Genomic DNA, 27,813 nt, shown 5'->3' with positions numbered 1-27,813 from the left:
CCTTTAAGTATCCTCTGAACTTGCCTAGCAAGTTCATATACAAGCCCAAGCAAGCCATCCAAATCCTTGATACATATAGACCAAAAGTGTCCTATTACCAGGGCTATTGGTGGAATACATCAAACTGGTGTCTGGGAATCAGCGCAGGACGGCAAGGACCCACCAGTATGCCAGTAAAGTGGAGCTACCCCATTGAACACTCAGTAGGGACCCCCAGACCCATCTGCATGTGTATATGACAAAGCAGCACATGGAGAGAGAGCACTCTGAACCAGTCTTTATGCTGTCATATAGTGGTTATGAGCCCCTTGCACCTCCCTGGACCTCATGCTGGCAGACAAGGGGGTCAGAGCAATGAAGAAGGAGAAGAGCAGCTCTGTCCTCAGTCCTGGAGACTCCATGGTCAGGAGGAGCAAGTGAGGGTGGTCACAGCTTTTCAGTTGTAATACAGGCTTAGGTAGGCCACACGGCTCCGATGCTTCCTAAAGTCTTTGTCTGTGGACAGCTGCAATGAAGGAATAAGGTCTAGGTCAGTGTTCTAATGAGAGCCCTTTGCCTCTGGTCTTCCTGGCTGTGCAAAATACAACTGCACCCTATAGCTGTTGGGGCCCAGCTGAGCCCCACCCACACAGTAACCCAGCCTTAGTGACTCTCTCAATACTGGCGTGTGTATCTACTTCCTGTCATCTTACTCTGGTGCGTATCATGCTAGAAATTATTTTCTCCTTAGTAAATCTCCAAGTATGGCTGGTAAATTTCATGAAAACAAAGATTATATGTTTAATTCTTGACCATTACCCATAGGCCCTAGCATAATAATATTAATACATCAGGCATTTAATAAATACTTGTAGAATTAATGCAGAGTTCTACCAGGGAAAAACAAGGCACTGCTGGAATTATGACAGCTGACATGGGTTGAACATTTGTGATGTTACGGGTACTGTGCTAAATGCTTTTCTACATTATCTCAATCTTTACAACCTTATGAAATTGAGTCTAATATTAACCCATTGTAAGACAAGCAACTTTTCTAAGATGGGCTTAGAAAAGTTAGAGGACTTGCACAAGATCACACAGCAAGCAAATATGGAGCTAGTGTTTAAACCCAGGCAGTCTGTCCCGCAATCCAGGTTCTTGCCAGAAGGAGCTACAGCCCCTTGACGATCTAATACTCAAGTGGTGTGATGGCTTAGGAGTCACAGGATCTGGATTCTAGCTGAGCAACATCCACAAGTCACTCAGTCCACCTCAGCCTCAGTTTCCTCCTCAGTCATAAGGGGATGATTATTTAGAATTACCACAGAAGATTATTTGAGGATTAACTAAGAAAATCTGACTTGTTCAGTCACACACACCTTTAAATATTGAGTGAAATTGTGTAACTCTCCAAAAAGATCCCCATATGCAGATATACACAAAATTGTGCATGTAATTTCAGGAGAACAAGGACTTCTTGAAGATCATTCACAGATTGCTGGTTAAGAATCACTGATACACATGAAAGTATTAGGTAGCATGCCCTACACAAGTCCAATCTGGTACTACCTCAGCTTTCAGGGTTCTTTTCTGTAGACATGGAATCTGAGCCCAGTCTGGAGATCCAAATCTCATTGGCCAGGTGATTTTCTGGGGTTCCTTTGTTTCTGGGTTGTATGTGCCAGGGCTAGAAATAAAAATACAAAATATTATGTCAAAAGAGTTAGTGACCATATACGAACTTCATCAGTACCACATGTACACCTGAACTAGTCCTCACGCTTTGGAAAAGGTAACAAACTGATTAGATTTTTAATGTCAGGCAAGCATAGGGTTCCTGTGCCTGTTAATGTACTTCTAAGCAGGTGTTAGAGTTCAAGATACCTAGCCTTGACATGCAGTGATGGTAAAAACTGACTCTAGTTTAAACTATTCCTGCAACCTCAGTATTCTTAGCTGAGAGACCAAAAGAGCCCAGAAATGGTGGTTGATAAAAGAGAGCTACCACAGTGATGCCTAAGTACTGCCATGATGTGAAATTTCTTGAAAATGTGATGATTTTATAATTGTCTTTGTTCATAACACCTTTTGTTATAGACTCTTTGCTGTGGTGGAAATAACATGTAGGGTGAACATTGGGATCAAGGTTCAACACTTCTACTTTCTTACTGAGACCGTGAGAATGTTACACTCACTCTCTGATCCTTGGATTTCTCACCAGTAAAAGAAAGACCTTGACCCCGTGCCCTGCAATTCCATACATTCTGATGGCTTTCTAAGGCACTTAGAATGTCTCCCATGGTCTATAAGTCCTACATACTCTAGCCCCGCCCCTCCTCCTCTGTTATCACTTCCTCTTTGCTCACTACATTCTCTAGCCATACTGACCTTCTTCCTCACACCAAATTCCTTCCCAACATGCAGACTTTGCACATGCTGTTCCTCCTGCCTGGGTAGCTCTGGGCCCAGATCTTCACAAGCTCAGTCTTGTCATTGTGATTTCAGATCAAGTGTCATTTCCCCAGAAAGACCTATCTTGACAATCCTTGCTAAAGTAGATTTCAGTCCATCACTCCGTATCATATCATCATCCTGTTTGATTTTCTTCAGCCCATCACCAGGTCACCATACTTCCCAGTGTACCCATGACAGCCCCAGCTTATGTAAACCATCTTGGTATAATTATTAACAAGTCCCCTTTTCACTCTCAGAACTGACACAGTCTAACTAATAAGTACTCTCCTTATTACTATTGATATTTTCTTGTTTACTGGCTTCTCATCTCTCTGGACTCTCAGATGTAAGCTCCAAGAAATCAGGAGCCTTGTGTGATGGATTTAATGCAAAATTCCTGAAACCTACAAAACTGCCTGCTCATTTATAAATATTTATTGAATGACTCACTACAATTTACAATTTTATAATTCTAGAGACCTGGATGGCAAGAGTTTGAAACTTTAAAGATGAGTGATTTCTTATCTAGCGGGTATGGTTGGGATGTAACCCCTTCTTGTATCTCCCTTCCTATTGTTCTTCGCTGAAGTGCACCAGAAAAGGGACACGTACCCAGGATAACAAGGGTCCTTTGAGTATGTCCTAAATCGAGGTGACAAGGCATTAAATGGAGCAAAATTTCGTTTGTCTTTTTGTCCCCAAGGATTGACTGTCTGGTACATGCCTGGGTGAGGTGTTGTATCCTGTTTCCAAGAAAAAGGTCAATATGTTAGAGAATGACTTATATACATATAAAGCATTATAAGTAGAAAAAAAGAATCATCCTTTTCCTGTTCATGTATTAGCTATGTTTTAATCACCTCAAGCTATAGAAACAGGCAAACAGTAGGTAGCAAACCCAAAGAAGGATTCAGGTTCAGCTTTAGGTTCAGCTACCTAAAGATACCTAATGCTTAGGTTGTAGAAATAAACCAATGGTGGGTAGAGAGCCAAGGTGACTTGCTGCACCTACTACCCCCACCATCCCACCATCCCACCATCCCACCATCCCACTCAGAGATTCTTTTAAAGCCAGTATCCCTCTCCTTCAGCTTAAGTGTCAGGAAAATGTCCAACTAGAGATTAGGATCTTATACTGAGGACTTGAAATCCAATCTCACAAAAGGGTGAAGAAGTTGGAATTTGCTTTTTAACTGACAAGAGGATATGATGCGTATTAATAAAGCCTCCAGTACTTTAACATCAGCTGTCTCAGGACCGAAGCCCTTGCCTTGGTATCATTTCTTCTGAGAACTGTTTTTCACTCTTCCAGAACACTCTCTCTCACACACACACATATTTGCAATGCTGACACCTCAGCTTTTCAGATAGGGTTCTTAGTAGCTTTTTCTCAAATGCCTATTTTTCTTGAATTTCAGGGCATATTTTTTAGGTAACCTCCAGCTTTGCTCTCCAATGCAAACACAAGCAGCAACACAGATCACACTAAAATCTAAGCACATTCAGTCATTTCTAACCTTACTGATTGGCTTAAACCTCATGGCTGTTCTGGCTCCAAAAGCATATCCTTTTCTACTGGTTGGGATCTTAGAGAGGTTGTATGCCAAGCCATGCAGCTGCAGGGAGTACATAGAAAACAAAGAAAGCAAAAACGCACATAGAGAACATTATAGTTATTAAAACAGAGTGAACTTAAGAGTATTCCTGAACCTCTTCTCCAAAAATTGCTCTTTCTTTCTCAACTCCTCTGAACCAAGACCATACGATTACATAAGTAACACAGGTAACTCTATAAAGGAATGTGGCTGGATAGGTATAATAAATGCCATTTCTGTGCATTCCAGTGAATCCAGTCCTCTGAGCCCCACGGTGCTTAAGTCTGCTCTAATGCAACTGTCAGTCTGATTATATGATTTCATAAACTAACCTCCCAACACAGCCACAGTCCAAGTTTGGACTAAGGGGATACATTGATTTACAGGACTTTGGAGGTGGAAATGAGTGGGGGACTACACTGGAGAATTCATGAGGCCAAGGCTTGCATTTGGGGGGGATGCAAAAGGGGAGGAATGGCCCCATATTTTCTGATATTGGCCCTGACAGCTGATTGCAGAAGACCAGGGCACTTTCTCATGTTGAGGCCCTGGAGGTCACAAATTCATTAGGATTTTTCTTCCAGGAAACTTGGGTATCCTTAGATAGTTGGGGGAACTGAGACCCACCTAAGGGAAAGTGAATACTCACATCTTCTGGTATGTAACATCCAGGCCCTCGGTGGGGCACTCCCCTAAGAGGGAGAAACTTGTTCCCCAGCAAGCTTGGGGGATGGAAGTGAGGAAAGAGCTTCCTCTGCTGACGTGTTCCAAAGGAGTAGTTAACCAGCGGCTCTGAGAATCAAGAAGAAGGAGACATTCCACATGAGGGAAAGCTCCTTGGTCTAAGTGAGCACTTGGGGGCAAGTGGTGAGTAGGGGGTCAGAGCAGAGAACTGGGCAAAGGAGTTCTTAACAAAAACCTGACCAACTTCAAACAGCGGTTGAACCCCTCTTCCATCCTGGCTCTTTCCCTGCCTCCCTCTCTTCCTCCTGCCTCTGCTCTTGAGTCAGCTCTCCTTACCTGCTTTGTTGAAGCACATCACGCCAGTGCCGCTTGGGCCAGCGTTTGTGTACCGTGTTGCCTAGGAAACAGAGTCTGGCCGGCAGCCTCAGCGCAGGTACTCATGGAGGGGAGTGGCTTCTGGTGCGCCTGCGCAGCTCGCAGCTCGTGAGGCTTTCTGGGAGCAACACTGGGCGGGAACCTGCACTTCCTGGGCCAGGAGAGTGTGAGCTCTGACAAAGAGAGACGGGGTGTAGAGGATTTCCTGGACCCGCGACTGTAAGGGCTGCTGGAGTAAGGGGTGAGCTAAAGGGCTTTGGAAGCTGGGCCAGTAGTAACGTACTGTCAAGGAATGAAGGACACAGGGCTGAAATCTGGGTTACTAGGTTCAGGGGTTTAGGAAAATACAGCCACTTAAGTGATGGCCTTTGGGGTTGGGCTCCCTGGGCAATACCCAGAGTAGGGGAGTTGGGGACTGAATGGAGCCAGTTCTGTATTAATCCCCTCTTAGGCCTATTTTTTTTTTCTTTTTCCTCAAGCCATTCTCATGAGGTTACCTTCTACCCTTAACTAGGACTCCAGGCTTTAAAAGGGCTGGAAGCCTTGAGTGGAGCAGTTAGAGTGCAGCAGAATCACAGAAGATCTTAAGAGTTTGAAAATCTTTGAAAGTCACTTAAATGTTTAAGTCTCATTTCCTCATCTCCAAATTGGGAAAAAAGTAGTTCCTGCTTATAGGGTTGTTGAGAGGTTTAAGATAACAGGATTAAAACAATTCATTGCCTAGTACTTGGTAGGTGACAATACAGGAGATTATTATTACTGAAGATAATATCTCACCAGCTCAGGAGCACTCCCATCCTAACCCAAAAAGACATGCCAGGGTGTATGATGACTTCTTTACCTTTGCCTAGACAGTAACTTGTTTTCACTTGATTTTAGGATAGCTTTAGGAGTTGTCAGGTGTGGGAGGTAACAGAATGCAGAATGTGACTGGTTCAGCTCTACTCTTCAGACTCTAAGAATGTACCTGGGATTCATACATACTGGACCTAGCACTGTCTACAGGGATGATTTTATATAGTTAATGTAAGGTTCCAAAAGAGGTGATACTGAGTCCTAGAGGATATTTTGGAAACTTGTGGAAGCATTTTGCTTGTTAAAAATTTGGAAGGAGACGCTCCTGGTCAATGGGCCAGGGAGGCTGGATACATGTAGCTCATTGCCCGGTTGCACAGTGAATCATCTCATGTCCTGCATGATATTCAAACGTCCTGCTGGAATCTACAAACATAATTGATTGTACCTGACTTATATATAGCAATATTGGAAACATTTTTTTCCACAAGAAATAATGCATAAAGTCTAGTAATATAGAAGTCTTATGAGAAAAAAATCTTAACTGGAATAAAGATATGTCTCAAGATAATTGTATAATGTACTCTAAACCTTCTGTCTACTCACAATGTAATTTCAGTAATACAATGGTAAATGAAATGTAAAGAAGTATGGTATGAATTTGATAATTTTCAGTTTCATTAATATTTTAGGTAGTATTACTATTTGTAGGTACCCACAGTGTTTTTTGAAATTACTGTTTAAATTATTAGTAACGTGAAATATATCTTACAAAGTACTTTAAAAATATGGCAACACATTCCCTCATTAGAAGACTGGTTTGCTTCAGGTTAATCCTCCAGCCGAGAAGACGTAGGAAATCTGGAATAAATAAAATATATGTTTGAAGATCTCAGAGATACACCAAGGAAGTAAGAACATGCAGGGTTAAGTTCCCAAAGAGTTCACCCTTAGTGGTTAGTCCAACAGCTGATGCTGCTCTTCCCCTTAAAATATGCTAATTAAGAAGCTGGCTCAGAAGCAGAGGTTTGAGCAGACAGTCTCTGAGAGCTGGGAAATAAAAATTAGGCTGGCCATGGAAGAGGGGGATACTGGCAAATACTGAAAAACACCGTGTGCTTTTAGTTGGGACCCTAAAGAGATGAACCCTAGGAGTAAGGCTAAATAAGAAATAGACTAGCTCTCAGAAAATCCTGAAATCCAGCTTTGTATCAATTCAGTTTTCAATTGCGTTAAGGTGATCTGTTTCTACCTTATTGCATATCAGAAAATTTTGGAGGTGACTGCTTAGTATAGAAGAATAGTTAGACAAAGCTTTATTTGGGGCCACTTTTAATGAAGACCTTAAGTAAAGGATTCAGGAGTTTCCCTCCTGTACATTCCTAACCATGATTATAGCATCATGGATATGGAGACTGTCTGTTATCGATTTAGGAGACAGTTGTCTGCTTTTCTTATTTAACGATATATGGGGCCTTTGTAAGAATTATGATTCAGGAAACCACTTGCTCTATTGCAGTGGCCTAATCGAAAGGGAATAAACGAATTCAACATTTAATATATGTTTTAAATACGTTTTTGTCTCATTTAAAAATATATTGGATTTAATAATAATATAGCAATTCAGCAAATGGTAAAAGCCAATAGTTATATTCAAGAAACTAAATGAAAAGATGGAGAATTTTAGAAGCAGTAAAAGAGAATCGAATACAAATTGTATAAATTAAAAGAGCCATCACTGAAAGTAATAACTCAATGCATGAGGAACAGAAAATAATAAAATCTAAAAATAAATGAATGAAATGGAGTATGAATCAGAAGAATGTTCGCAGGCAGAGGCTTCAAGACGGCAGAGTAGAAGGATGTGAAGCTCACCGTCTTCCACAAATAACATCAAAAATACATCTACATGTGGAACAATCCTCACAGAATACCTACTGAACTCTAGTAGAAGATCTTATATAACTGGAACTACAAGAAAAATCTTCAAGTAACCAGGTAGGATGGAAAAACAAACAAACAAACAAACAGAATTGGATGGCACCTGTGCCCCAGGGAGGGAGTGGTGAAAGAGGAAAAATCCCCTCGCCCTGGGAAACCCCCTCACCAGCGGGAAGATCAGCTGGCACAGAAGGGGAGCTTCAGAAGCTTGGAAGAGAGTAGCAACCACTTTGTGGCAGACAGAACAGCGAGAAGCCAGCACAGAGGGTCTGTGCTGTCCCCAGCCTGAGACACAAGCCTGCGGGTGCATGCCTAGACTAGGTGCTAAAGCTGAAGCCTTTTCAGAGGACAGACTCAGGGAGAGGACTGGGGTTGGCTGTGCAGAGACAGCATGAAGGGGCTGGATTGTGATACAGGCTGAAACTGGGAGTGTGTGTAAAGGAGCCTGGGTCTACCACTCAAGCCCCGCTGTTAACGTGCTGTCACAAAGCGAAGAGCAGAACCCCACCATAGCAGCTTCCTTCTCTGCAGGCTCACAGGGTGTGGTCCTGCCATTAAAGACCCATTGTTAACATGCCCTCACGAAGGGAGGGGTGAGACCCTGCCATAGCATTCTCCTTCTTGGGTTGCTCTGGGCGGGCACAATTGCTGGTGGGTTGCCCCCAAGTGGAGGCTGAAATCTGGGCCCATATCCAGGGGCTGTGGGACTTCAGAAGCCACTCTTAGGGCTGAAATTTTGTGGGACTTCAGAAGCCACTCTTAGGGCTGAAATTTGAGCCATGTCCCAGGTCGCTTTGGCAGATTTACACTACCAGTACCTTTGTAAACTCAGTACCTGTGGGACTTCTGAGTAGAATACTGATTTTATAGGAATAACTTCTTAATTTATTGACAATAGATTACTTGAATCCCCACTTTGAGTTAAGGTCTGGCAAGTATGAGCACGATGGCATTGTGTCTACAGTCAGTGTCCTGAGCTCTGGCACACAAGCTGTCAGCGGGAGCAAAGACTTCTGGTGGGTCCCTGCTCTCATTGCTCCTGTCCCTAGGCCTCCTCTGAGTGTCTTTAGTGTCACATCAGCCTCACTAAATAACACTTGGGGCTCATTATAAGAAACCAGTGACTAATTATGATGAGTCTATAAGATTTTTTTGGAGATTTTGCAATCTATTATAAAAGTAGACTATACCAGAAGTCTAGTAGGCAAAGACATAGGACATACCAGTCCAAAGGAAGTTCTTGTTTGAACACATGTTTTTTATGTACATAGTGTAGTTCAAAATTCAGTATCTGTGTCCTTTTGCTTCTTAGCATCAGGGTTTGGGACTTTGCTCAGCAGATGGTTCTGAATTCATACCAAAGTGAGTGCGTGTTCTTTCCTTTTCAGTCCTGGCCATGCCTGTTTTGTTTTTAAATGGTGCTAAGAATCCACCTGAAAGAGGCTTTCCTTGGCTAGAGTCAAAGGTGAGGTTGCCAGATGTCCAGTCACTATGACATAAATGGCAAAACTGTTTTCTTTGCACAGAAGTTCTGCTGATCCCATTTTATGCAGTGGGTCCCAAGAGGACGGGCTGGTTTCTGGGTGGGTGATTTACTCTGCATTTCCTGGATGAGTGAACAAAGGAGTCAGAGTTGTGTTCAGGATTTGTTATTGTAACTTTCCCGCGACACGTGTCTGGAAAGGGCAGGAGGCTGATGGATAGACGTAAATTATGAGGGTCAAGGATGAGGACAGGACTGCAGGGTTTGGGAAGCCAAATAGACACTCCTGGGATTTAGAGTGATTCCATCTGAGAAGCTTCTTCTCAGAGCTGGGCTTGAGTCTCATTCCAGACCCCTCTTCTCTCCCTCACAGGCTGCAGTGCCTCTGGCTACCTTCCTACCTCACTGGCTTGGCATCCGCAGCAGAGTGAAGTCTTTGTCTTTGGTAAGGCAGCATGTCCAACCATGTGTTGACTTGGGGACGGGGAGGATGAGAGGGAGGGCGAACCCCACAGTGCACGAGGCTCTGCTGCTCGGGCTCATTGGCACGCGTGGGCACTGGATGAATTACACTCATGGAGGTGCGGAGGGGAGTTCGGATGATCCCAAAGTGGTTTTCCAAAGAGACCCACACCAAGACATAATTAAAGTGTCAAGCGTTAAAAAGAAATTCTTAAAAGAAGCAAGAGAAAACCAATTACATACAAGGGAACCCTCATAAGACAGTGCGCTGATTTTTCAGCAGAAAGCTTATAGGCCAGAAGGGAGTGGCATGATGTATTAACAGAGCTGAAAGAAAAAAAAAAAAGCATATAACCCAAAATACTCTACCTAGCAAGTTTAGTATTCATAAGTGGAGGATAGAAAAGAGTTTCCTAGACAAATGTAAAGGAGATTTATCACCACGAAACTGGCCCCACAAGGAATGTTAAAGGGACTTCTTTTAATGGAAAAGAAAAGGTTACAACTACAAGCAAAAGTTATGAAAGAAAAAAATCTCACTGGCAAATGCAAACATAAAGTAAAGGCAGTGAATCAACCACCTCCAGCAAGTGTGAAGGTTAAAAGACAAATGTAGTAAAATTATCTACGTGTGAAATAATTAGTTAAGGGCACACAAAATAAAAAGATGTAAAATATGACATCAAAATGATACTGACACAAAAACAGACACAGATCAAGAGACCAGAATGGAGAGCTGAAAAATATATCTATGCTCATAGAGTCAATTAACCTATGGCAAAGGAAGCAAGAATATATAATGGGAAAAAGAGAACATCCTCAATAAATGGTGCTGGGAAAACTGGACCACTGTCTTACAGCTATATATGAAAGAATGAATTGGACTACTATTTTACAGCATATACAAAAATAAATTCAAAATGAATTAAAGAGTTAAATGTAAGAATGTAAGACCTGAAATCACAAAACTAGAAGAAAGCATAAGCAGTCAGATCTTTGACTTAGATCTTAGCAATATTCTTTGGATCTGACTCCTCAGGCAAGGACAGCAAAAGGGGAAAATAAAGAAAAATAAATGGAACTATAGCAAATTAAAGAGCTTTTGCACAGTGAAGGAAACCAGCAACAAAACAAAAAGGCAACCTACTGAATGGGAGAAGACATTTGCAAATCATGTATCCAGTAAGGTGCTAATATCTAGAAGAATAAAGAACTCATATAACTTAATGTCAAAAAAACCAAGCAATTTGATTAAAAATGGGTGAAAGAACTGGATATGCATTTTTCCAGATAAAAATAAATATATGACTAAATAAAGATGGCCATCAGACATGTGAAAAAAAGCTCAACATCACTAATCATCAGGGAAATGCAAACCAAAACCACAATGAGATATCACCTCTCACCTATCAGAATGGATATTAACTATTTCTGTCTGATTTTTTGCTTTTTCATTTCTCTAAAAATGTTTCTATGTAGTACCAATCCTTTTACCACTGTTTGCTTTAGTTTCAGTGCCCACATCATAGACAGGTCCATGTCATAAAAGAAACCAAAGCAGTCTTGAATAAATGGAGCCCTTCTGCCAGATGGTCTAATGCCAGTTTGTTTTCTGGCACTGCTTCATCCACGTCTTCTTCCTTCTCGTTTGATATTGGTTTGGAAGCGCTCATCTCCGTCTAGTCATCTTCTGTTAATTCGTCTGTTTTCTCTTGAATGTCTCCAAGTCCATATGCTGAAATCCTTCACCTTTCTACCTTTTTTTTTTTTTTGGCCATATCCACAACCTCTTTCATGATTTCCTTGATTGACTCTTGTCATGAATCCTGTGAAGTCATGCATAACATCTGGACACAATTTTCTGCAATGATTTATTGTTTTGGGCTTGGTGGCTTTCATGGCTTTTTCTGTAACATTGATGACATCTTCAGTGGTGTAATCCATCAAGAATTTTATGATGTTCTATCAGGGTTCTCTTCCACAGCATCTACAATCCTTTCTATACAGTACTATGTGTAATGAGCCTTAAAGGTCCTTATGACCCCGATCTGAGGTTGAATTAGAGACATAGTGTTTGGGGGGAACTAGCTCACTTCGATGCTTTCAGTGTTGAACTTATAGGATTCTGGGTGTCCAGGGTAATTGTTCAATATCAAAGGAATTTTAAAGGCAGTCCCTACTTGCAAAGTGCTTCCTGACTTCAGGAACAAAGCATCGATGGAACCAATCCAGAAAAAGTGTTCTCCTTGGACTGAGCTGGCATTTATCTTCTTCCTTTAAGGCTTGGAGGTTAGCAGCTTTATATATAAGGGCAGTCCTGATCATAAACCTGACTGCATTTGTGTAAAACAGTAGACTTAGCCTATCCCTTCCTGCCTCAAATGCCAACCCTTGCTTCTCTTCCTTACTCATAAATGTCCTTTGTGGCATTTTTTTTTTCCAGAATAAGGCACTTTCATCTGCAATAAAAACCTGTTTAGGCTGATTTCTTTTTCTCTGTTATTTGTTAATGGCATCTGGGAATGTGTCTGTTGCCTCTTGGTTGGCAAAAGCTGCTTCTCCTGTTACATTGACAATATTTAAATAAGCCAAGCCTTTTCCTAAAATTATCATCCTTTATTGGCATTAATTTCTCCAAATTTAGATCCTTCACTTTCCTTTTGCTTCAAGTTGTCATATAATGACTTCACTTTTTCTTGAATCATCTTAGGGTCTATAAGTGTGCCTTTCTTATAGCAATCCTGCACCCGTATAAAAGTTGCATTTTCAATACGAGATAAAAAGGTTATTTCACAAAAAGTGCATGGTTTTCATGCCTGCTGGTAACTTCATGAGTTTTCTTTCCTTCCTTCCTTCCTTCCTTCCTTCCTTCCTTCCTTCCTTCCTTCCTTCCTTCCTTCTTCTTTCTCTTCCTCCCTCTCTTTCCTTCCTTCCTTCTTTTTTCTTTCCAATGGTTCTTTCATTGGATTCATTTATCTTGAAATAGAGGGCAAATGCAGCTGCAGACGCCAACCTTCAGAATATAGCAAGCAATTCAACTTTTTTTTCTTGTAATGTCATGACTTTTCTCTGCTTCTTGGAAGAACCTCCAGCATCACTAGTGGCACTTTGTATCAATCCCATGGTGTTATTCAAGGTTTATGGTATTGCACTAAACACAATGAAAAATACAACAGAATTACTTTTTACTCAATACAAAATTTACTGCAGAGACAACTGCTCACATGGAGATTAGCGTTATATGGCGTTGTAAGCAGATACTCACAACCCTTGAGCTCCCCGCAATAGCAACAGGAGGTGGCTATGAGATTTATTACAGTAGTATAGTATGTTACTAAAGTTAATTTTATGAAGTTATGATTTAATACTGTATCTTTACATTTGTTTACATTTCTCTTGACTGTGAATGGCACCATGTATAGTCTGTAAGTGTTTGTATGCATAAGTTTTGATAAACTTTAACTTTTTGTGATAGATTTGTATATATTTTATAGGTGTAATGAATGATACATACGTCTTAAGCATTTATGACAGACCTAGCTTTTTCTTAATTTTTTCAATAGTTCTAGGCTAGGTGATTTGTCTGTGACATTTTTTAAATTGTCACAAATCTCCAAAATTTTTCCAATATATTTATTGAAAAAAATCCTAAGCAGATCTATGCAGTTCAAACTGGCATTGTTCAAGGTCAAATGTAGTTATTTCTGACTGGGAGAAACCACAGTCAAAATCTCCTCTGGGTGTAGTTTTAATCCTGGAAATTCTGGCCTTTCATTTTTTGGTTGTTGTACTGTACCTGTATTTCCCCACCCGTTAACTTAAAGGTGACTACCTACAGGTTACTGAATCATAGCTTTAAGTGAAGAAGTTGACATACTGAATCTGATCTGTGGCCCAGATTTGAGTCCCATTGTCTGACCAAGTCTGTTTGGGGATATTCTTGACAAAAGTTTGAAACCACGATCTTATCTCCTGCTAAAACTACACTTTAGAGCCATCTCTTATAATGTTTCAGTTGTGAGTATAGATGCATTGGTTTTTAAAAACCCAGTGAGGTCCCAAATTAAAGGGTTCTCAGCTTAGATGGTATGTGAACAATTTTCTATTTTATCTCCCTCTCATGCTATCCAACTGCTGAAATTCCTCCACAGTGCCCTCTGGAATTCACAATCTGTTATCAGCAAAATGACTTACATCCTCAACCTATTCTTTCACCGATCCCTTCATCTTCCTGTTTTACGGAAACCTGGTTCCTTCCTGGCAATCCCATTTCCTCTTGAGTGATAGCCAGTTTTTCTTCAGCAACCCTGGGCCTGGAGGGGTATTTTTCTCTTTCCTTACTGCACTTTCGGGCCATTTTTGCCATGTATTTTCTAAAACCTTCCAGATTCGCACCTCACATCATCAGGTTGTGTCAATTACTACTATGGTTGTCTGGTGTCATACTGCTTTGGCAGTTTTAGCCCCTGGTTCACTGTCCCTCTCTCCAGTACTGCTCCAGTATTAATTCTTGCTCCTCTCATATTGATATTCTTCCAAAAAATCATTAAATGACTAATTATTGTTAAATCCTGTTCCACCAGGTTCTTGAATTTCTTTCCTCCAATTGCTTTGTCCTCTACCCTTCCTCAGCCTCTTACTTCCAAGATCATGCCCTGAATGGTGTCATTCTACTAATAGTAACTGATCCACAATTTCAGAGTCATGCAATCCACTCTCTAACTTCCACTCTCTATCTTTCTAGGTCATTCTCTCTAATGCTTTAATCCCAATGATTCTTTGACTGCACCAAGATCCACTGATATAATTACCTTTTCACTGCCCCTTACCCACTAGATGCCTTCATTCCCTTCTTAACCAGCTGAAATTCTATGGTCAGTCATTGCAATCACTCCCTTGCTTCCTTGACTCGCTTGTACTTTCTTGCTTCACCTGCTCTTTTGGCAAAATCATAACCCTGACGAAATTCAACTCTGCCAACTCCACTCCTGTATTTATGCTGCTGAGTGTGCTGAAGAAAAGGACAGAATCTCACTGATGGGTCTCACTTTTAATTATGACCCTGGACCTCAAGAAGAACCCTATTGTTGCCAAGAAATCTTACCATATGCCAATGTACCATCATCCAATCATTCTATCATTCTTGATGACTACCTGACACCTCCTCTCCTCAAATTTCCTATACATGTGCCCCAGTCTTCACTCTTAGCTGCTGATTTTGGTTCCTTTTTCATTGAAAAACTCTGAGGCAGTCATTGAACAACTTCTACAGACTCTCACACCACACCCCCTGAACACTCTGCCTTCCTGCTGATCTCTAGAGGTGAACCATAGTAACAAGCAGAAGTACACGTTTGGGTAGTTCTTTTAGAACCATGATTATCTTTCACATGGCCCAACAATAAATAAATAAAATCAAAGATATAGTGGTGGTGGTTGTGATGGGGCAATGCAAATCTGCAATACAAACAGTGACAAATAAACTTAACTGTATTAAAAAATACAACAACATAACCACATTGAAAGGATTAGGGAAGAAAAGAACTAACCATATTAACTTTGGAAAGTAGGGCATTTTGCATATATACCAAAAGGCTGAAGACAAAAGGAATTGTACACAAATACTTAGTCTAGTTAGCAAATTTGTTTTTACAGGAACATATGTTAGCAATTCTGAAACTACTTTATGTGTATTCCAGAATTAAACAAGTAAATATTCTGTGGATACTGAAAGTCAGACTTCTTACCAACAGAGAAATAAGTTAAAAATAAGGAAATGGGGAAGTCTGACCAAGATGGTGGAGTAGAAGGATGTGTAGCTCACCCTCTCCCATGAGTACACCAAAAACTGTATCTACATATGGAACAATTCACACAGAATACCCACTGAAATTTGGCAGAATATCTCTTACATTGGAAATGTGATGTAAGGCAAATCCTCACAAAACCAGGTAGGAAGGAAAAAAAAAAAAAAAAGGAAATTGGTGTGGGATCTGTCTCCCAAGGAGGCAGCAGCAAAGGAGGAAAAACATCCCCACCCTGGGAAGTCCCCTCTCCAGTGGGGACGTCAGCTGGGACAGAAAGGGAGCTTTAGAGGTTTGGAGGAGAAAGCATCAGCCTCTTGGCAGACAGAACTGAGAGAAACTGGCACAGAGGGTGCGTGCGATCCCTAGCCCAAGATGTGAGCCACTGCGGACAGGCCAGGACCTGGGGCTGATCTTGGGCTTCCACGGATGAACCTGGGGAGAGGACTGGGGCTGACTGTGCAGAGGCAGTCTCAGGGGGCTGGAGTGTGGTGTGGGCTGAGGCTGAGAGGGTGTGCAGAACAGCCTGGTCCCCCATAGTGAGTACTACTTCTGGTGCATGTGTGGGGGAGGGGTGCAACACAGCCTGGCCATAGCAGCCTTCTCCACTAGCCAGAGGGCATGGCTTGCACACATTTTTGCAGAGCAGAAGGGCATAGTTCAGAAATAGCAGTCTTCTCGGCTTCCTCTGGAGGGACACAATTGCTGGTGTGTGGCTCCAGGGCAGAGGTGGGTTTGAAACCTGAATCCATTCCCAGAGGTCCCATGACTTCAAAGATGGGACTGAGGTTTGATTTGAGACCCAGTTGTTGGTGGTGAATTTGCCCCACAGGTACCTGTGTAGGCCTGTACCTCTAAGACAACTGAGTGGAGTTCTGGCTTGCAGCAGGGGTGTGTCTGGCATTAACAGCAGACCTGAAAACTATATGCAGATATGGGGCTAGGGTTTGGGCTGACTTTGTGGATCATGGTGGAGCTAGATGCATGACTGTACACACCCTGTGGTGGGTCCTAGTACCTAACATTGGTGGATCTTCACTGGTGGCTCTGTGACACAGAACTTGGGGAACACCGGGGTCGGTTGCTGACATTCATGCAGCTGAGGTGGGGGAACAAGGGCAGTAACAACAAAGTGTACTTTGTAGGCTAGCAGAAGCTGTGAAAGATGAAACCACAGAGGGCGCTTTCCAGTGGACATCTTCCATGGAGGCATACTAAGCAGTTCCTCTTCCAGTGGAAGCACACCAGTTCCTCCTACCACACACCACAGCTCAGAACGGGGCTGAAAGCCTCTATTCCAACAACAGGGGAGAGACTTGGCTCCTGTCAGGGCTGTGACAACCACAGAGCAAAGAGGAGGTCCTGGTCAATAACCAGCGCAGGCTCTGGTCACCACAACACCAACCACAGTCAAGGCAATAACAACGATCACACATAGAGGAAAGACATGGCAACCATCCATACTAAAAACAGCCCTTATGACAAAATTATTAGATGTGCACAGCCTACACAGGGACACTCCCACTTTAGAAAAACACATTTCAAGATGACAGGAGATAACTGTTACTCTGAAATTCATAGAGCCAGAAAAATATACATAAAATGAAGAAGCAGAGGAACCACTCCCAACTAAAAGAACAAGAGAAGTCTGCTGAAGGGATGAACAATGTAATAGACCTCAAGAGTCTACTAGATCCTGAGTTCAAAAAGGAGGTGATAAAATCACTGAATGAAATGAGAGGTCATCAACAGAAATACAGTACACTGTAAAAAGGAAATAGAAACTACAAAAAGGAGCCAATTAAAAGCAGAAGACTCATTTGCTGAGATAAAAGCCAAGCTAAAGGCAGTCAATAGCAGACTAAATAATACAGAAGAACAAATAAGTGATTTAGAAGACATGATAATAGAAATCACCCAATCAGAACAGCAAACAGAAAGCAAATGAAAACAAATGAAAGCAACATAAGGGACCTATGGGATAATATAAAACATTCCAATCTACACAGGGATCCCAGAGGAGATGAAAGAGAAAAGAAGATAAAAAATAATATTTGAAGAAATTATAACTGAAAACTTCCTAAACCTAAAGAAGGAAGCAGATATCCAACTACAGGAAGGACAGAGGGTCCCAAGCAAGATGAACCTCAACATATCTAACCAAGATATATTGTAATTAAGATGGCCACAGTTAGAGAAAATATTCTAAAAGCAGCAGGAGAAAAGAGAGTTAGTTACAAGGGAACCCCCATAAGGCTATCAGCTGATTTCTCTACAGAAACATTGCAAGCCAGAAGGGAGTGGCAAGATATATTCAAAGCCCTCAAAGAGAAAACCCTGCAACCTAGCATATTCTACCCAGCAAGACTATCCTTTAGAATAGGAGAAATAAAGAATTTCTCAGACAAGCAAAACCTAAAAATATAGCAATATTAAATCTATCCTAAAACAAATATTGAAAGGTCTTCTCTAAATAGAATACAAGCAAGCATCTATAGAAAGGAAAAAAAAACACAATTAGAAATGTGATAACTATAATGACAATCAAGAGAAAAAACATAAAGAGATTAAAAGAGGACATAAAAATCATAAAATGTGGGAGAGGGAAGCAAGCAAATAGAGTTTTTTTCATTCTTTTTAGGATGTGTTTGAGCCTATATGATTACCAATGTAAAGCAAATACATATAGTAATGAATTAAAATACTTGAAAAACAAGGTAACCACAAATCAAAAGTATACAATAGAGTCATGAAAACCAAAAAGACAATAAATTAAGCTAAAACAAAAGAAAATTATCAAACTACAAAAGAAAAAACAAAAAAAAAGGAACAAAAAATACAAACAAAATCAACTAGAAAACAGAGTTTAAAATGGCAATAAACACTTTTATCAATAATTACAATAATGTCGATGGACTAAATTCTCCAATCAAAAGACACAGAGTGTCAGATTGGATAATAAAAGAAGAGCCTACAACATGTGGCCTATAAGAGATCCACTTTAGGGAGAAGAACACAAATAGATTGAAAATGAGAGGATGGAAAAAGATATTTCATGCAAATGGAAATGACAAGAAAGCAGGGGTAGCAATACTCATATCAGACAAAATAGACTTTAAAGCAAAGGCCATAAAGAAAGGTAAAGAAGGACACTATATAGTGATAAAAGAAGCAATACGAGGAGAGAATATTACATTTGTTAACGTATAGACACCCAGTATAGAAGCACCTAAATATACACAACAAATACTAACAGACATAAAGGAAGAAATTGATAGGAATACAATAACAGTAGGAAACTTTAACACCCCACTAACATCATTGAACAGATCTTCCAGACAGAAAATCAGTAAGGCAACAGAGATACTAAAAGACACAACAGGACAGTTAGTTGATATTTTCAGGACATCACATCCAAAAAACCCAGAAAATACATTCTTTTCAAGTGCACATGGAACATTCTCTAAGATAGAAGATGATTCTTGATTATTAGAAATTATTTGAAACACCTTTTCTGACCACAATGGCATGAAACTAGAAATCAACCACAGAAAGAAAAACGAGAAAAAAATGACTGCGTGGAGACTAAGCAACATGCTACTAGAAAACCAATGAGTCAATGATAAAATCAAAGAAGAAATCAGAAAATGCTTTGAGACAAATGACAATGAAAATACAACCACACAAAATCTGAGATGCAGCAAAAGCAGTCCTAAGAGGGAAGTTCATAGTGATATAGGCCTTCCTCAAAAAAACAAGAACAATCTCAAATAAATAACCTAACCTATCATTTAAAAGAATTAGAAAAAGAAGAGCAAACAAAACTTTAAGTCAGTAGAAGGAGAGAATAATAAAGATCAGGGATGAAATAAATACAATAGAGATTTTTTAAAAACCAAAAAATCAATCAAAATAGAGCCGTTTTTTTGTTTTTTTTTTTTGAAAGAGTAACCAAAATCAACAAACCTCTGTCCAGGCTCACCAAGAAGAAAAAGAGAGGACACAAATAATCAAAATAAAAATGAAAATGGAGAAATCACAACCAACACCACAGAATTACAAAAATATATATATATAAATAAAAGAATACTATGAATAACTATATAGAAACAAATTGGACAACCTAGAAGAGATGGACAAGTTTCTAGAAACATATAGTCCATTAAAACTGAATCAAGAAGAAATAGATAACTTTAACAGACCAATCACTAGAAGTGAAATAGAATCAGCAATAGAAAGCCTCCCTGCAAACAAAAGTCCAGGACCAGATGGCTTCACTGGGGAATTCTACCAAACATACAGGGAACACATACTGGTCCTTCTCAAACTTTTCCAAAAGATTGAGGAGGAGGGAACACTCCTAAATTCATTTTATGAAGCCACCATCACCAATGCCCAAATCAGACAAAGACACTAACAAAAAAGAAAATTACAGGCCAATATAATTTCTGAACATATATGAAAAAATCCTCAACAAAATATTAGCAAACAATTCCAACAATACATAAAAAAGATCATCTACTGTGATCAAGTTGGATTTATCCCAGGGACACAAGTTTCAACATATGCAAATCAATCAATGTGATACATCGCATCAACGAAAGAAAGGACAAAAATCACATGATCATTTCAATAGATGCAGAAAAAGCATTTGATGAAATTCAAATTCTGCCCTCAATCTTGGAGACTCCATGGTCAAGAGGAACACGTGAAGGTGGTCACAGCTTTTCAGTTGTAATACAGGCTTAGGTAGGCCACACGGCTCCGATGCTTCCTAAAGTCTTTGTCTGTGGACAGCTGCAATGAAGGAATAAGGTCTAGGTCAGTGTTCTAATGAGAGCCCTTTGCCTCTGGTCTTCCTGGCTGTGCAAAATACAACTGCACCCTATAGCTGTTGGGGCCCAGCTGAGCCCCACCCCCACAGTAACCCAGCCTTAGTGATTCTCTCAACTCTGGCATGTATATCTACTTCCTGTCATCTTACTCTGGTGCGTATCATGCTAGAAATTATTTTCTCCTTAGTAAATCTCCAAGTATGGCTGGTAAATTTCATGAAAACAAAGATTATATGTTTAATTCTTGACCATTACCCATAGGCCCTAGCATAATAATATTAATACATCAGGCATTTAATAAATACTTGTAGAATTAATGCAGAGTTCTACCAGGGAAAAACAAGGCACTGCTGGAATTATGACAGCTGACATGGGTTGAACATTGTGATGTTACGGGTACTGTGCTAAATGCTTTTCTACATTATCTCAATCTTTACAACCTTATGAAATTGAGTCTAATATTAACCCATTGTAAGACAAGCAACTTTTCTAAGATGGGCTTAGAAAAGTTAGAGGACTTGCACAAGATCACACAGCAAGCAAATATGGAGCTAGTGTTTAAACCCAGGCAGTCTGTCCCGCAATCCAGGTTCTTGCCAGAAGGAGCTACAGCCCCTTGACGATCTAAAACTCAAGTGGTGTGATGGAAAGAGCACTGGCTTAAGAGTCACAGGATCTGGATTCTAGCTGAGCAACATCCATAAGTCACTCAATCCACCTGAGCCTCAGTTTCCTCCTCAATCATAGGGGGATGATTATCTCGGATTACCACAGAAGATTATTTGAGGATTAACTAAGAAAATCTGACTTGTTCAGTCACACACCTTTAAAAAATCAAATGAAATTGCGTAACTCTCCAAAAAGATCCCCATATGCATATACATAAAAATTGTACATGTAATTTCAGGGGAACAAGGACTTCTTGAAACTTATTCACAGATTGCTGGTTAAGAATCACTGATAAACATGAAAGAATTAGGTAGAATGCCCTACACAAGTCCAATCTGGTACTACCTCAGCTTTCAGGGTTCTTTTCTGTAGACATGGAATCTGAGCCCAGTCTGGAGATCCAAATCTCATTGGCCAGGTGACTTTCCGAGGTGGCTTTATCTCTGGGTTGTATGTGGTAGGTCTAGAAATAAAAACACAAAACATCATGTGGAATGAGTTAGTGACCATTATTATACTACCCTCAATCTAGTCCTAAGTCTTTGGAAAAAGGCAACCAACTGGTTAGCATAGGGTTCCTTTGCTTGTTAATGTATTTCTAATTAGGTTTTAATGTTCAAGCTATTTAGTCTCAACATGCAGTGAGGGTAAAAACTGGCTTTAGTTTAAAATAGTTCTGCAACTTTGTTATCCTTACTGAGAGATCAAAAAAAAAAATCCCAGAAATGGTGGTTATAAAAGAGATGTACCACAGTAATTCATAAGTACTGATCATGATGTACAATTAAGGCTAAAAGTGCAATGATAATTTAATGTATCAGCAATCTAGGGATAGCAAAGCAGAACCAGGTAAATTTCTTGACAACTGGGATTATTTTATAATTTTCTTTTTTCCACAACACTTTGTCTTTTGGTGCAGACTTTGCTGTGGTGGAAATAACATTTATACTGGATGCAGGAATCAAGATTCAACACTTCTACTTCCTCACTGCAACAGTGAGAAAGTTACACTCACTCTCTGATCCTTGGATTTCTCACCAGTAAAAGAAAGACCACATGTTCTACAATTCCATACATTCTGAATGGCTTTCTAAAACACTTAGAATGTCTCCCTTGGTCTACAAGACCTACATACTCTAGCCCCGCCCCTCCTCCTCTGTTATCATTTCCTCTTTGCTCACCACACTCTAGCCATACTGAACTTCTTTCTTCCTCACACAAAATTCCTCCCCAAGGTACAGCATTTTTATATGCTGTTCCTCCTGTCTGGGCAGCTCTGGGCCCAGATCTTCACAAGCTCAGTCTTGTCATTGTGATTTCAGATCAAGTGTCATTTCCCCAGAAAGACCTATCTTGACAATCCTTGCTAAAGTAGATTTCAGTCCATCACTCCGTATCATATCATCATCCTGTTTGATTTTCTTCAGCCCATCACCAGGTCACCATACTTCCCAGTGTACCCATGACAGCCCCAGCTTATGTAAACCATCTTGGTATAATTATTAACAAGTCCCCTTTTCACTCTCAGAACTGACACAGTCTAACTAATAAGTACTCTCCTTATTACTATTGATATTTTCTTGTTTACTGGCTTCTCATCTCTCTGGACTCTCAGATGTAAGCTCCAAGAAATCAGGAGCCTTGTGTGATGGATTTAATGCAAAATTCCTGAAACCTACAAAACTGCCTGCTCACTTATAAATATTTATTGAATGACTCACTACAATTTACAATTTTATAATTCTAGAGACCTGGATGGCAAGAGTTTGAAACTTTAAAGATGAGTGATTTCTTATCTAGCGGGTATGGTTGGGATGTAACCCCTTCTTGTATCTCCCTTCCTATTGTTCTTCACTGAAGTGCACCAGAAAAGGGACACGTACCCAGGATAACAAGGGTCCTTTGAGTATGTACTAAATCGAGGTGACAAGGCATTAAATGGAGCAAAATTTCGTTTGTCTTTTTGTCCCCAAGGATTGACTGTCTGGTACATGCCTGGGTAAGGTGTTGTATCCTGTTTCCAAGAAAAAGATCAATATGTTAGAGAAGAAAAAAACAGAATCATCTTTTCCCTGTGCATGTATTAGCTGTGGTTTAACCAGCTCAAGCTATAGAAATAGGCCTAGAGTAGGTAGCAAACCAATATAAGGATATGGTCCAGCTACCTAAAGATACCTGATGCTTAGGTTGTAGAAATAAACCAATGGTGGGTAGAGAGCCAAGGTGACTTGCTGCACCTACTACCCCTACCATCCCACCATCCCACTCGGAGATTCTTTTAAAGCCAGTATCCCTCTCCTTCATCTTAAGTGTCAGGAAAATGTCCAACTAGAGATTAATATTCTATACTGAAGACTTGAAATCCAATCTCACAAAAGGGTGAAGAAGTTGGAATTTGCTTTTTAACTGACAAGAGGATATGATGCATATAAATAAAGCCTCCAGTATTTTAACATCAGCTGTCTCAGGACTGAAATTCTGCCTTGGTATCATTTCTTCTGAGAACTATGTTTTTACTCTCTTAGAACACTCTCTCACACACACACATTTGCAGTGCTAACACCCAAGCTTTTCAGATAGGGTTCTTGGTAGCTTTTGTCCAAATGACTTCTTTTTTTCCTTGAATTTCAGGGCATATTTTTAAGGTAACCTCCAGCTTTGCTCTCCAATGCAGAAACACACAACAACACAGATCATACTAAAATCTAAGCACATTCAGTTATTTCTAACCTTACTGATTGGCTTAAACCTCATGGCTGTTCTGGCTCCAAAAGCATATTCTTTTCGACTGGTCGGGATTTTAGACAGGTTGTATGCCAAGCCGTACTTCTTCAGGTAGTATATAGAAAACAAAGAAAGCAAAACCAAACATAGAGAACATTATAGTTACTAAAACAGAATGAACTTAAGAGTATTCCTGAATCTTCTCTGCAAAGATCTTGCCTCCTCTGAATCAAGACCATACAAACAATTACATAAGTAACACAGGTAACTCTACAAAGGAATGTGGCTGGATAAGTAGAATAAATGACATTTCCATGTATTCCAATGAATCTAGTCCTCTGAGCCCCACAGTGCTAAGTCTGCTCTAATGCAACTGTCAGTCTGATTTTACTGTTTCATAAACTGACTTCCCAACACAGCCACAGTGAAGGTTTGAATCATAGGCCTTTAGAGGTAGAAATGAGTGGGGACTATACTGGGAATTGCATGAAGCCAAGGCTTGCATGTGGGGGGGTGGTGCAAAAGGGCAGCTATGGCCCTTTAACTTCTGACATTGGCCCTGACAGCTTGTTGCAGAAGACCAAGGTACTTTCTCATATTGGGACCCTGAGGTCACAAATCCCATAGGATTTTTCTTGCAGAAAACTTGGGTATCCTTTGGTAGCTGGGGAACTGAGACCCACCTAAGGGACAATGAATACTCACATCTTCTGGTATGTAATATCCAGGCCCTCGGTGGGACACTCCGCTGAGAGGGAGAAACTTGTTCCCCAGCAAGCTTGGGGGATGGAAGTGAGGAAAGAGCTTCCTCTGCTGACGTGTTCCAAAGGAGTAGTTAACCAGTGGCTCTGAGAATCAAGAAGGAGAAATTCTACTTGAGGGAAGGTCTCTTTGTCTAAGTGAGTGCTTGGGGGCAGGTTGTGAATAGGGAGGCAGAGCAGAGAAGTGGGCAAATAGAGTTCAACAAAAACCTGACCAACTCCAAAGCGGGGGGGTGGGGGTGGGGGTGAACTGCTCTTTTCTCCTCTCCCAGCTGGTCTTTCCTGGCCTCCCCACTATTCCACGGGCCCCTTACCCTCGAGTCAGCTCTCCTTACCTGCTTTGTTGAAGCACATCGCAGGAGTGCCTCTAGGGCCAGCGTTTGTGTACCGTGTTGCCTAGGAAGCAGAGTCCCGCCAGGCAGCCCCAGGCTGAGCTCCCAGACGCGTGTGGCTCTGAGCGCCGCCTACTCAGCAAGTGGGGTTGCCTAGGGGGACACCTTGGGACAGGAACTCTTACCTCCCCTTCCTGGGCCGGAGGTAGGGGGTTATCTGTGTACGAGACGCTAAGGGCTGAGAGTATGAGGGGGTGGGCAGAGGGTTTTGGAAGCTGGCCACGGGAAATGCACTGCTGAGGAAGGAGGGACACCTGGGTTTAGAATGCCCTGAAGCTCAGGCTGCTAGAATCAGGGATGTAGGAAAACACAGCCTCTGCAGTGATGGCCAAAGCGGGTGGGTTTCCTGGGCGATGCCCAGAGCTGGGGAGTTGGGAACCTAATGGAGTATAGATAGTTCCGTATGAAGCCCCTCTGAGACCCATTTTTCCTTTTCCTCAAGCCACACCCTTCTACCTTTAAGTGGGGCTGGAGTCTTTTTCATTGATAAGTAGTCTGTAAATAGTTGTAATTTTGGTGTGCCTGTGAAAAAAGGTGAGCTCAGGGTCTTTCTACTCCGCTGTCTTGACCGAACTCTCTCCATTTCTTGAACTGGGTACTGCTTAAACCAGAGTTCACCTTGCATGTTTCATTAATCTGTTCAGTTATGATTTAGACCTTTTTCAGTATGGGTAAATAAATAAAATAGTTTATTTTTAAAAACCTGGCAACCCTATAGGAAGCACATTAACATTATTTACTCACTTCTTTTCAAGAGTAGCATAATCACACCTACTTCCCTTTTTTAAAGATTTCAGTGGTTTGTAATTTATCGAGTATTATCATTATTTTAACTAAAGATATTACCTTTTCTCCCTTATCAGAAAGCAGTAAGTCTAGAGTGTTATTAATTCTCTTAACAGTAGTTTTTGTTCTGGTGTCCATGTATAACGCTGCTCTTTTATTTTCCTAAACTGCTTATATGAAACAACATTTAACCTTCTCTCTTAATTCTAGGCTTACTCATTAGCCATTATATGGTGCAAAAAACTGACTACCTTATTCTTCTAAAGTAGTTGTATCTGAGCATTTATATACTATAATACATATTTATTAGGAATTATTTTTCTCCTTTACAATTATAGCATTAAATTGTTCGTGAAATTATGTGTGGTAGGTTATGTTATCCATGAAGTTAATCTTAGGATAATGAAAAGGGTGTTGCGAAGTAATTCGTTACTGAAAGCAGGACTTGGGTCTAAACAGAATTGAGAACCCCTAATCAAGATAATAGAGATTCAGCTGGAGGATGGATGTCTTGAGAAGGAATATAGGAGCGAATAATATACTTTTTAAATCCCACTTTTGTGGGACTTCCTTAAATACTATTCTCTTTCATCTGATGGTAGAGGAATGAAACAGGCTCTGAAGCTCCCCAGAACTGGTTTCTAATAGGTACTGGTCTGTTGTTTACTAGCTATATGACCTTGAGAAATTTACTTAAACTACCTAAACCTTGATTCATCTATAAAATAGCACTAATCATTTCTTGCCTGTTAGGGTTGCCATGAGAATCTAGGAGATAACATAGGACAGATCTTGCACAGCTAGTGACTAACCTGTAATTCCATTTAACAAACGTTAATACACTCTCAATATACGACCTCCATGCCCAGGGGTATAGCTAACTCCAAGGGTACCTTTGTGCAATTTTTAAAATGGTGCCCTTTCATCTGAATGAGTACCACTCAAGGCTCATGACTTGGTGAGTGGAACACTGCTCCCATCTCTGCTGGGAGAAATGTGCTTATCCCACCTCTTTCCAATTAGACTCCAATACTGAAGGAATGAGTTTTCGTACATGACCTAGGGTCTAAGTATATGATTACCATCATGAAAGTCCCAAAGGAATGGCTGAGTGATTGATGGCATAGTTTTGTTTCCGTTCATGTTCCTGGGTGGACCAGATGGCATGGACTTTGAAGATCTCGGAGAAACTCTGGACCAGAGCTCCTCATCAGAGGGACTTTTAAAAACCCTGACTCTCTCAAGTGTTGTCTCCATGAGTCACCACTCTTATAAGCAGACTTTTTAAGAAACTGAAGGGTGTAACTCAGACTGGCTGCTGAGCAACAGCCCCACCCTTGAAGTCCCTCTTTAAATCACTGTGACTTTGCTTTCTACAAGGCACCATTATGGTGTAGAGGGAGACATAAAGGCCCAAGTTTGAAAATGAGCTCTGCTAATTATTAACTTTACATGATCTTGGGCAAGTTTTCCTCACAAGATCTGTTTCTTCACCGGTAACACAGGGGTAATATTCACCATGCAAGAGATAACCTATATAAAGTGCCTCATCTAATGTTTGGCTTACTCAACTTGTTTGCCACCTCCTTTCTTGCCCTCATTGATTTATTCATTCAATGGGTACTTTTTAAACTCTTGCAATTCGCCAGATACTGCTCTGGGCAATAGGAGTGTAGCAGTGAAGAGAAATTCTTGCCTCACAGAAGTTAATTCTACTGGAGGAGGCAGACAATAAAAAATGATAAATACATAAAATGTATAGTATGTCAAGTATTAATAAGTGCCAAGGAAAGACAAAGGAATCACAGACAAGGAAGGGAAAAGGGAATTTCATGGCTAGGAATGGCCTCACTGAGATGGTGGCTTCACAGAAAGACTTAAAGAAAGTTAAGTAGAAAGTCAAATGAAAATCTGGGGAAAGGGGATTCTAGCCTGTGCAAAAACCTTGAGGCAGTAACATGACTGGACTATTGAAGAAACAGCAGAGGCCAACATAATCAAAGTAGAGGGAGTCATAAGAGTCAAAGGAGGTGAGGTTAGAGTGATCTTGGGTGCTAGATTGTGCCTCTCCTTT

At 40.7% G+C, this 27,813-nt stretch overlaps 2 protein-coding genes and 1 long non-coding RNA gene across 7 annotated transcripts in view; 1 reads left to right on the top strand and 2 right to left on the bottom strand.

Moving 5' to 3' along the window:
• Positions 1–262: 262 nt before the first annotated feature.
• Positions 263–5,172, bottom strand: LOC105063683 (ciliary microtubule-associated protein 3). The gene is made up of 6 exons (XM_010948296.3): positions 5,049–5,172; positions 4,678–4,820; positions 3,951–4,049; positions 3,046–3,176; positions 1,549–1,666; positions 263–505 (listed from the first exon to the last, which is right to left on the bottom strand). Exons 1-6 carry the CDS (start codon positions 5,065–5,067, stop codon positions 437–439), a joined length of 579 nt encoding a protein of 192 aa, XP_010946598.1. The 5' UTR covers positions 5,068–5,172; the 3' UTR covers positions 263–436.
• Positions 5,173–5,198: 26 nt separating this feature from the next.
• The window catches only part of LOC123614901 (uncharacterized), an 87,413-nt gene continuing 64,798 nt past the window's right edge, over positions 5,199–27,813 (top strand). For 3 of the 4 annotated variants that reach the window (XR_012509173.1, XR_006722391.2, XR_012509171.1), the window contains exons 1-4: positions 5,199–5,328; positions 7,715–7,880; positions 9,212–9,288; positions 9,680–9,751. This is a non-coding gene — a long non-coding RNA (uncharacterized LOC123614901). The remainder of the gene's footprint in view (positions 5,329–7,714; positions 7,881–9,211; positions 9,289–9,679; positions 9,752–27,813) is intronic. The other variant, XR_012509172.1, reaches the window with a different exon arrangement.
• Positions 19,998–25,041, bottom strand: LOC105063682 (ciliary microtubule-associated protein 3). Of its 2 annotated transcripts, none has more exons than XM_045511663.2 (6): positions 24,897–25,041; positions 24,506–24,648; positions 23,807–23,902; positions 22,960–23,090; positions 21,422–21,539; positions 19,998–20,369 (listed from the first exon to the last, which is right to left on the bottom strand). In XM_045511663.2, the coding sequence occupies exons 1-6, from the start codon at positions 24,913–24,915 to the stop codon at positions 20,301–20,303; spliced, it is 576 nt and encodes a 191-aa protein (XP_045367619.1). In that variant the 5' UTR covers positions 24,916–25,041; the 3' UTR covers positions 19,998–20,300. The 2 variants fall into 2 exon arrangements, with proteins under 2 accessions (XP_045367619.1, XP_074226252.1); XM_074370151.1 differs by having other exon boundaries at positions 23,807–23,905; positions 24,897–25,040.

This window comes from Camelus bactrianus, chromosome 9 (assembly GCF_048773025.1).
Source record: "Camelus bactrianus isolate YW-2024 breed Bactrian camel chromosome 9, ASM4877302v1, whole genome shotgun sequence".
In the NCBI taxonomy this organism is placed as follows: Eukaryota; Metazoa; Chordata; class Mammalia; order Artiodactyla; family Camelidae; genus Camelus; species Camelus bactrianus.
This window is presented reverse-complemented; position numbering and strand designations above follow the sequence as displayed.

Excerpts from the sequence above, each read along its gene's own strand:
- LOC105063682 (XM_074370151.1), bottom strand. Across the intron at positions 23,091-23,806 it reads GGTTTAAGCCAATCAGTAAG|GATACAACACCTTACCCAGG; the intron begins GTTAGAAATAAC and ends TCTTGGAAACAG. Across the intron at positions 20,370-21,421 it reads AAAGAACCCTGAAAGCTGAG|CTGTCCACAGACAAAGACTT; the intron begins GTAGTACCAGAT and ends CCTTCATTGCAG.
- LOC105063683 (XM_010948296.3), bottom strand. Across the intron at positions 4,050-4,677 it reads GATGTTACATACCAGAAGAT|CTGCATGGCTTGGCATACAA; the intron begins GTGAGTATTCAC and ends TACTCCCTGCAG. Across the intron at positions 3,177-3,950 it reads GGTTTAAGCCAATCAGTAAG|GATACAACACCTCACCCAGG; the intron begins GTTAGAAATGAC and ends TCTTGGAAACAG.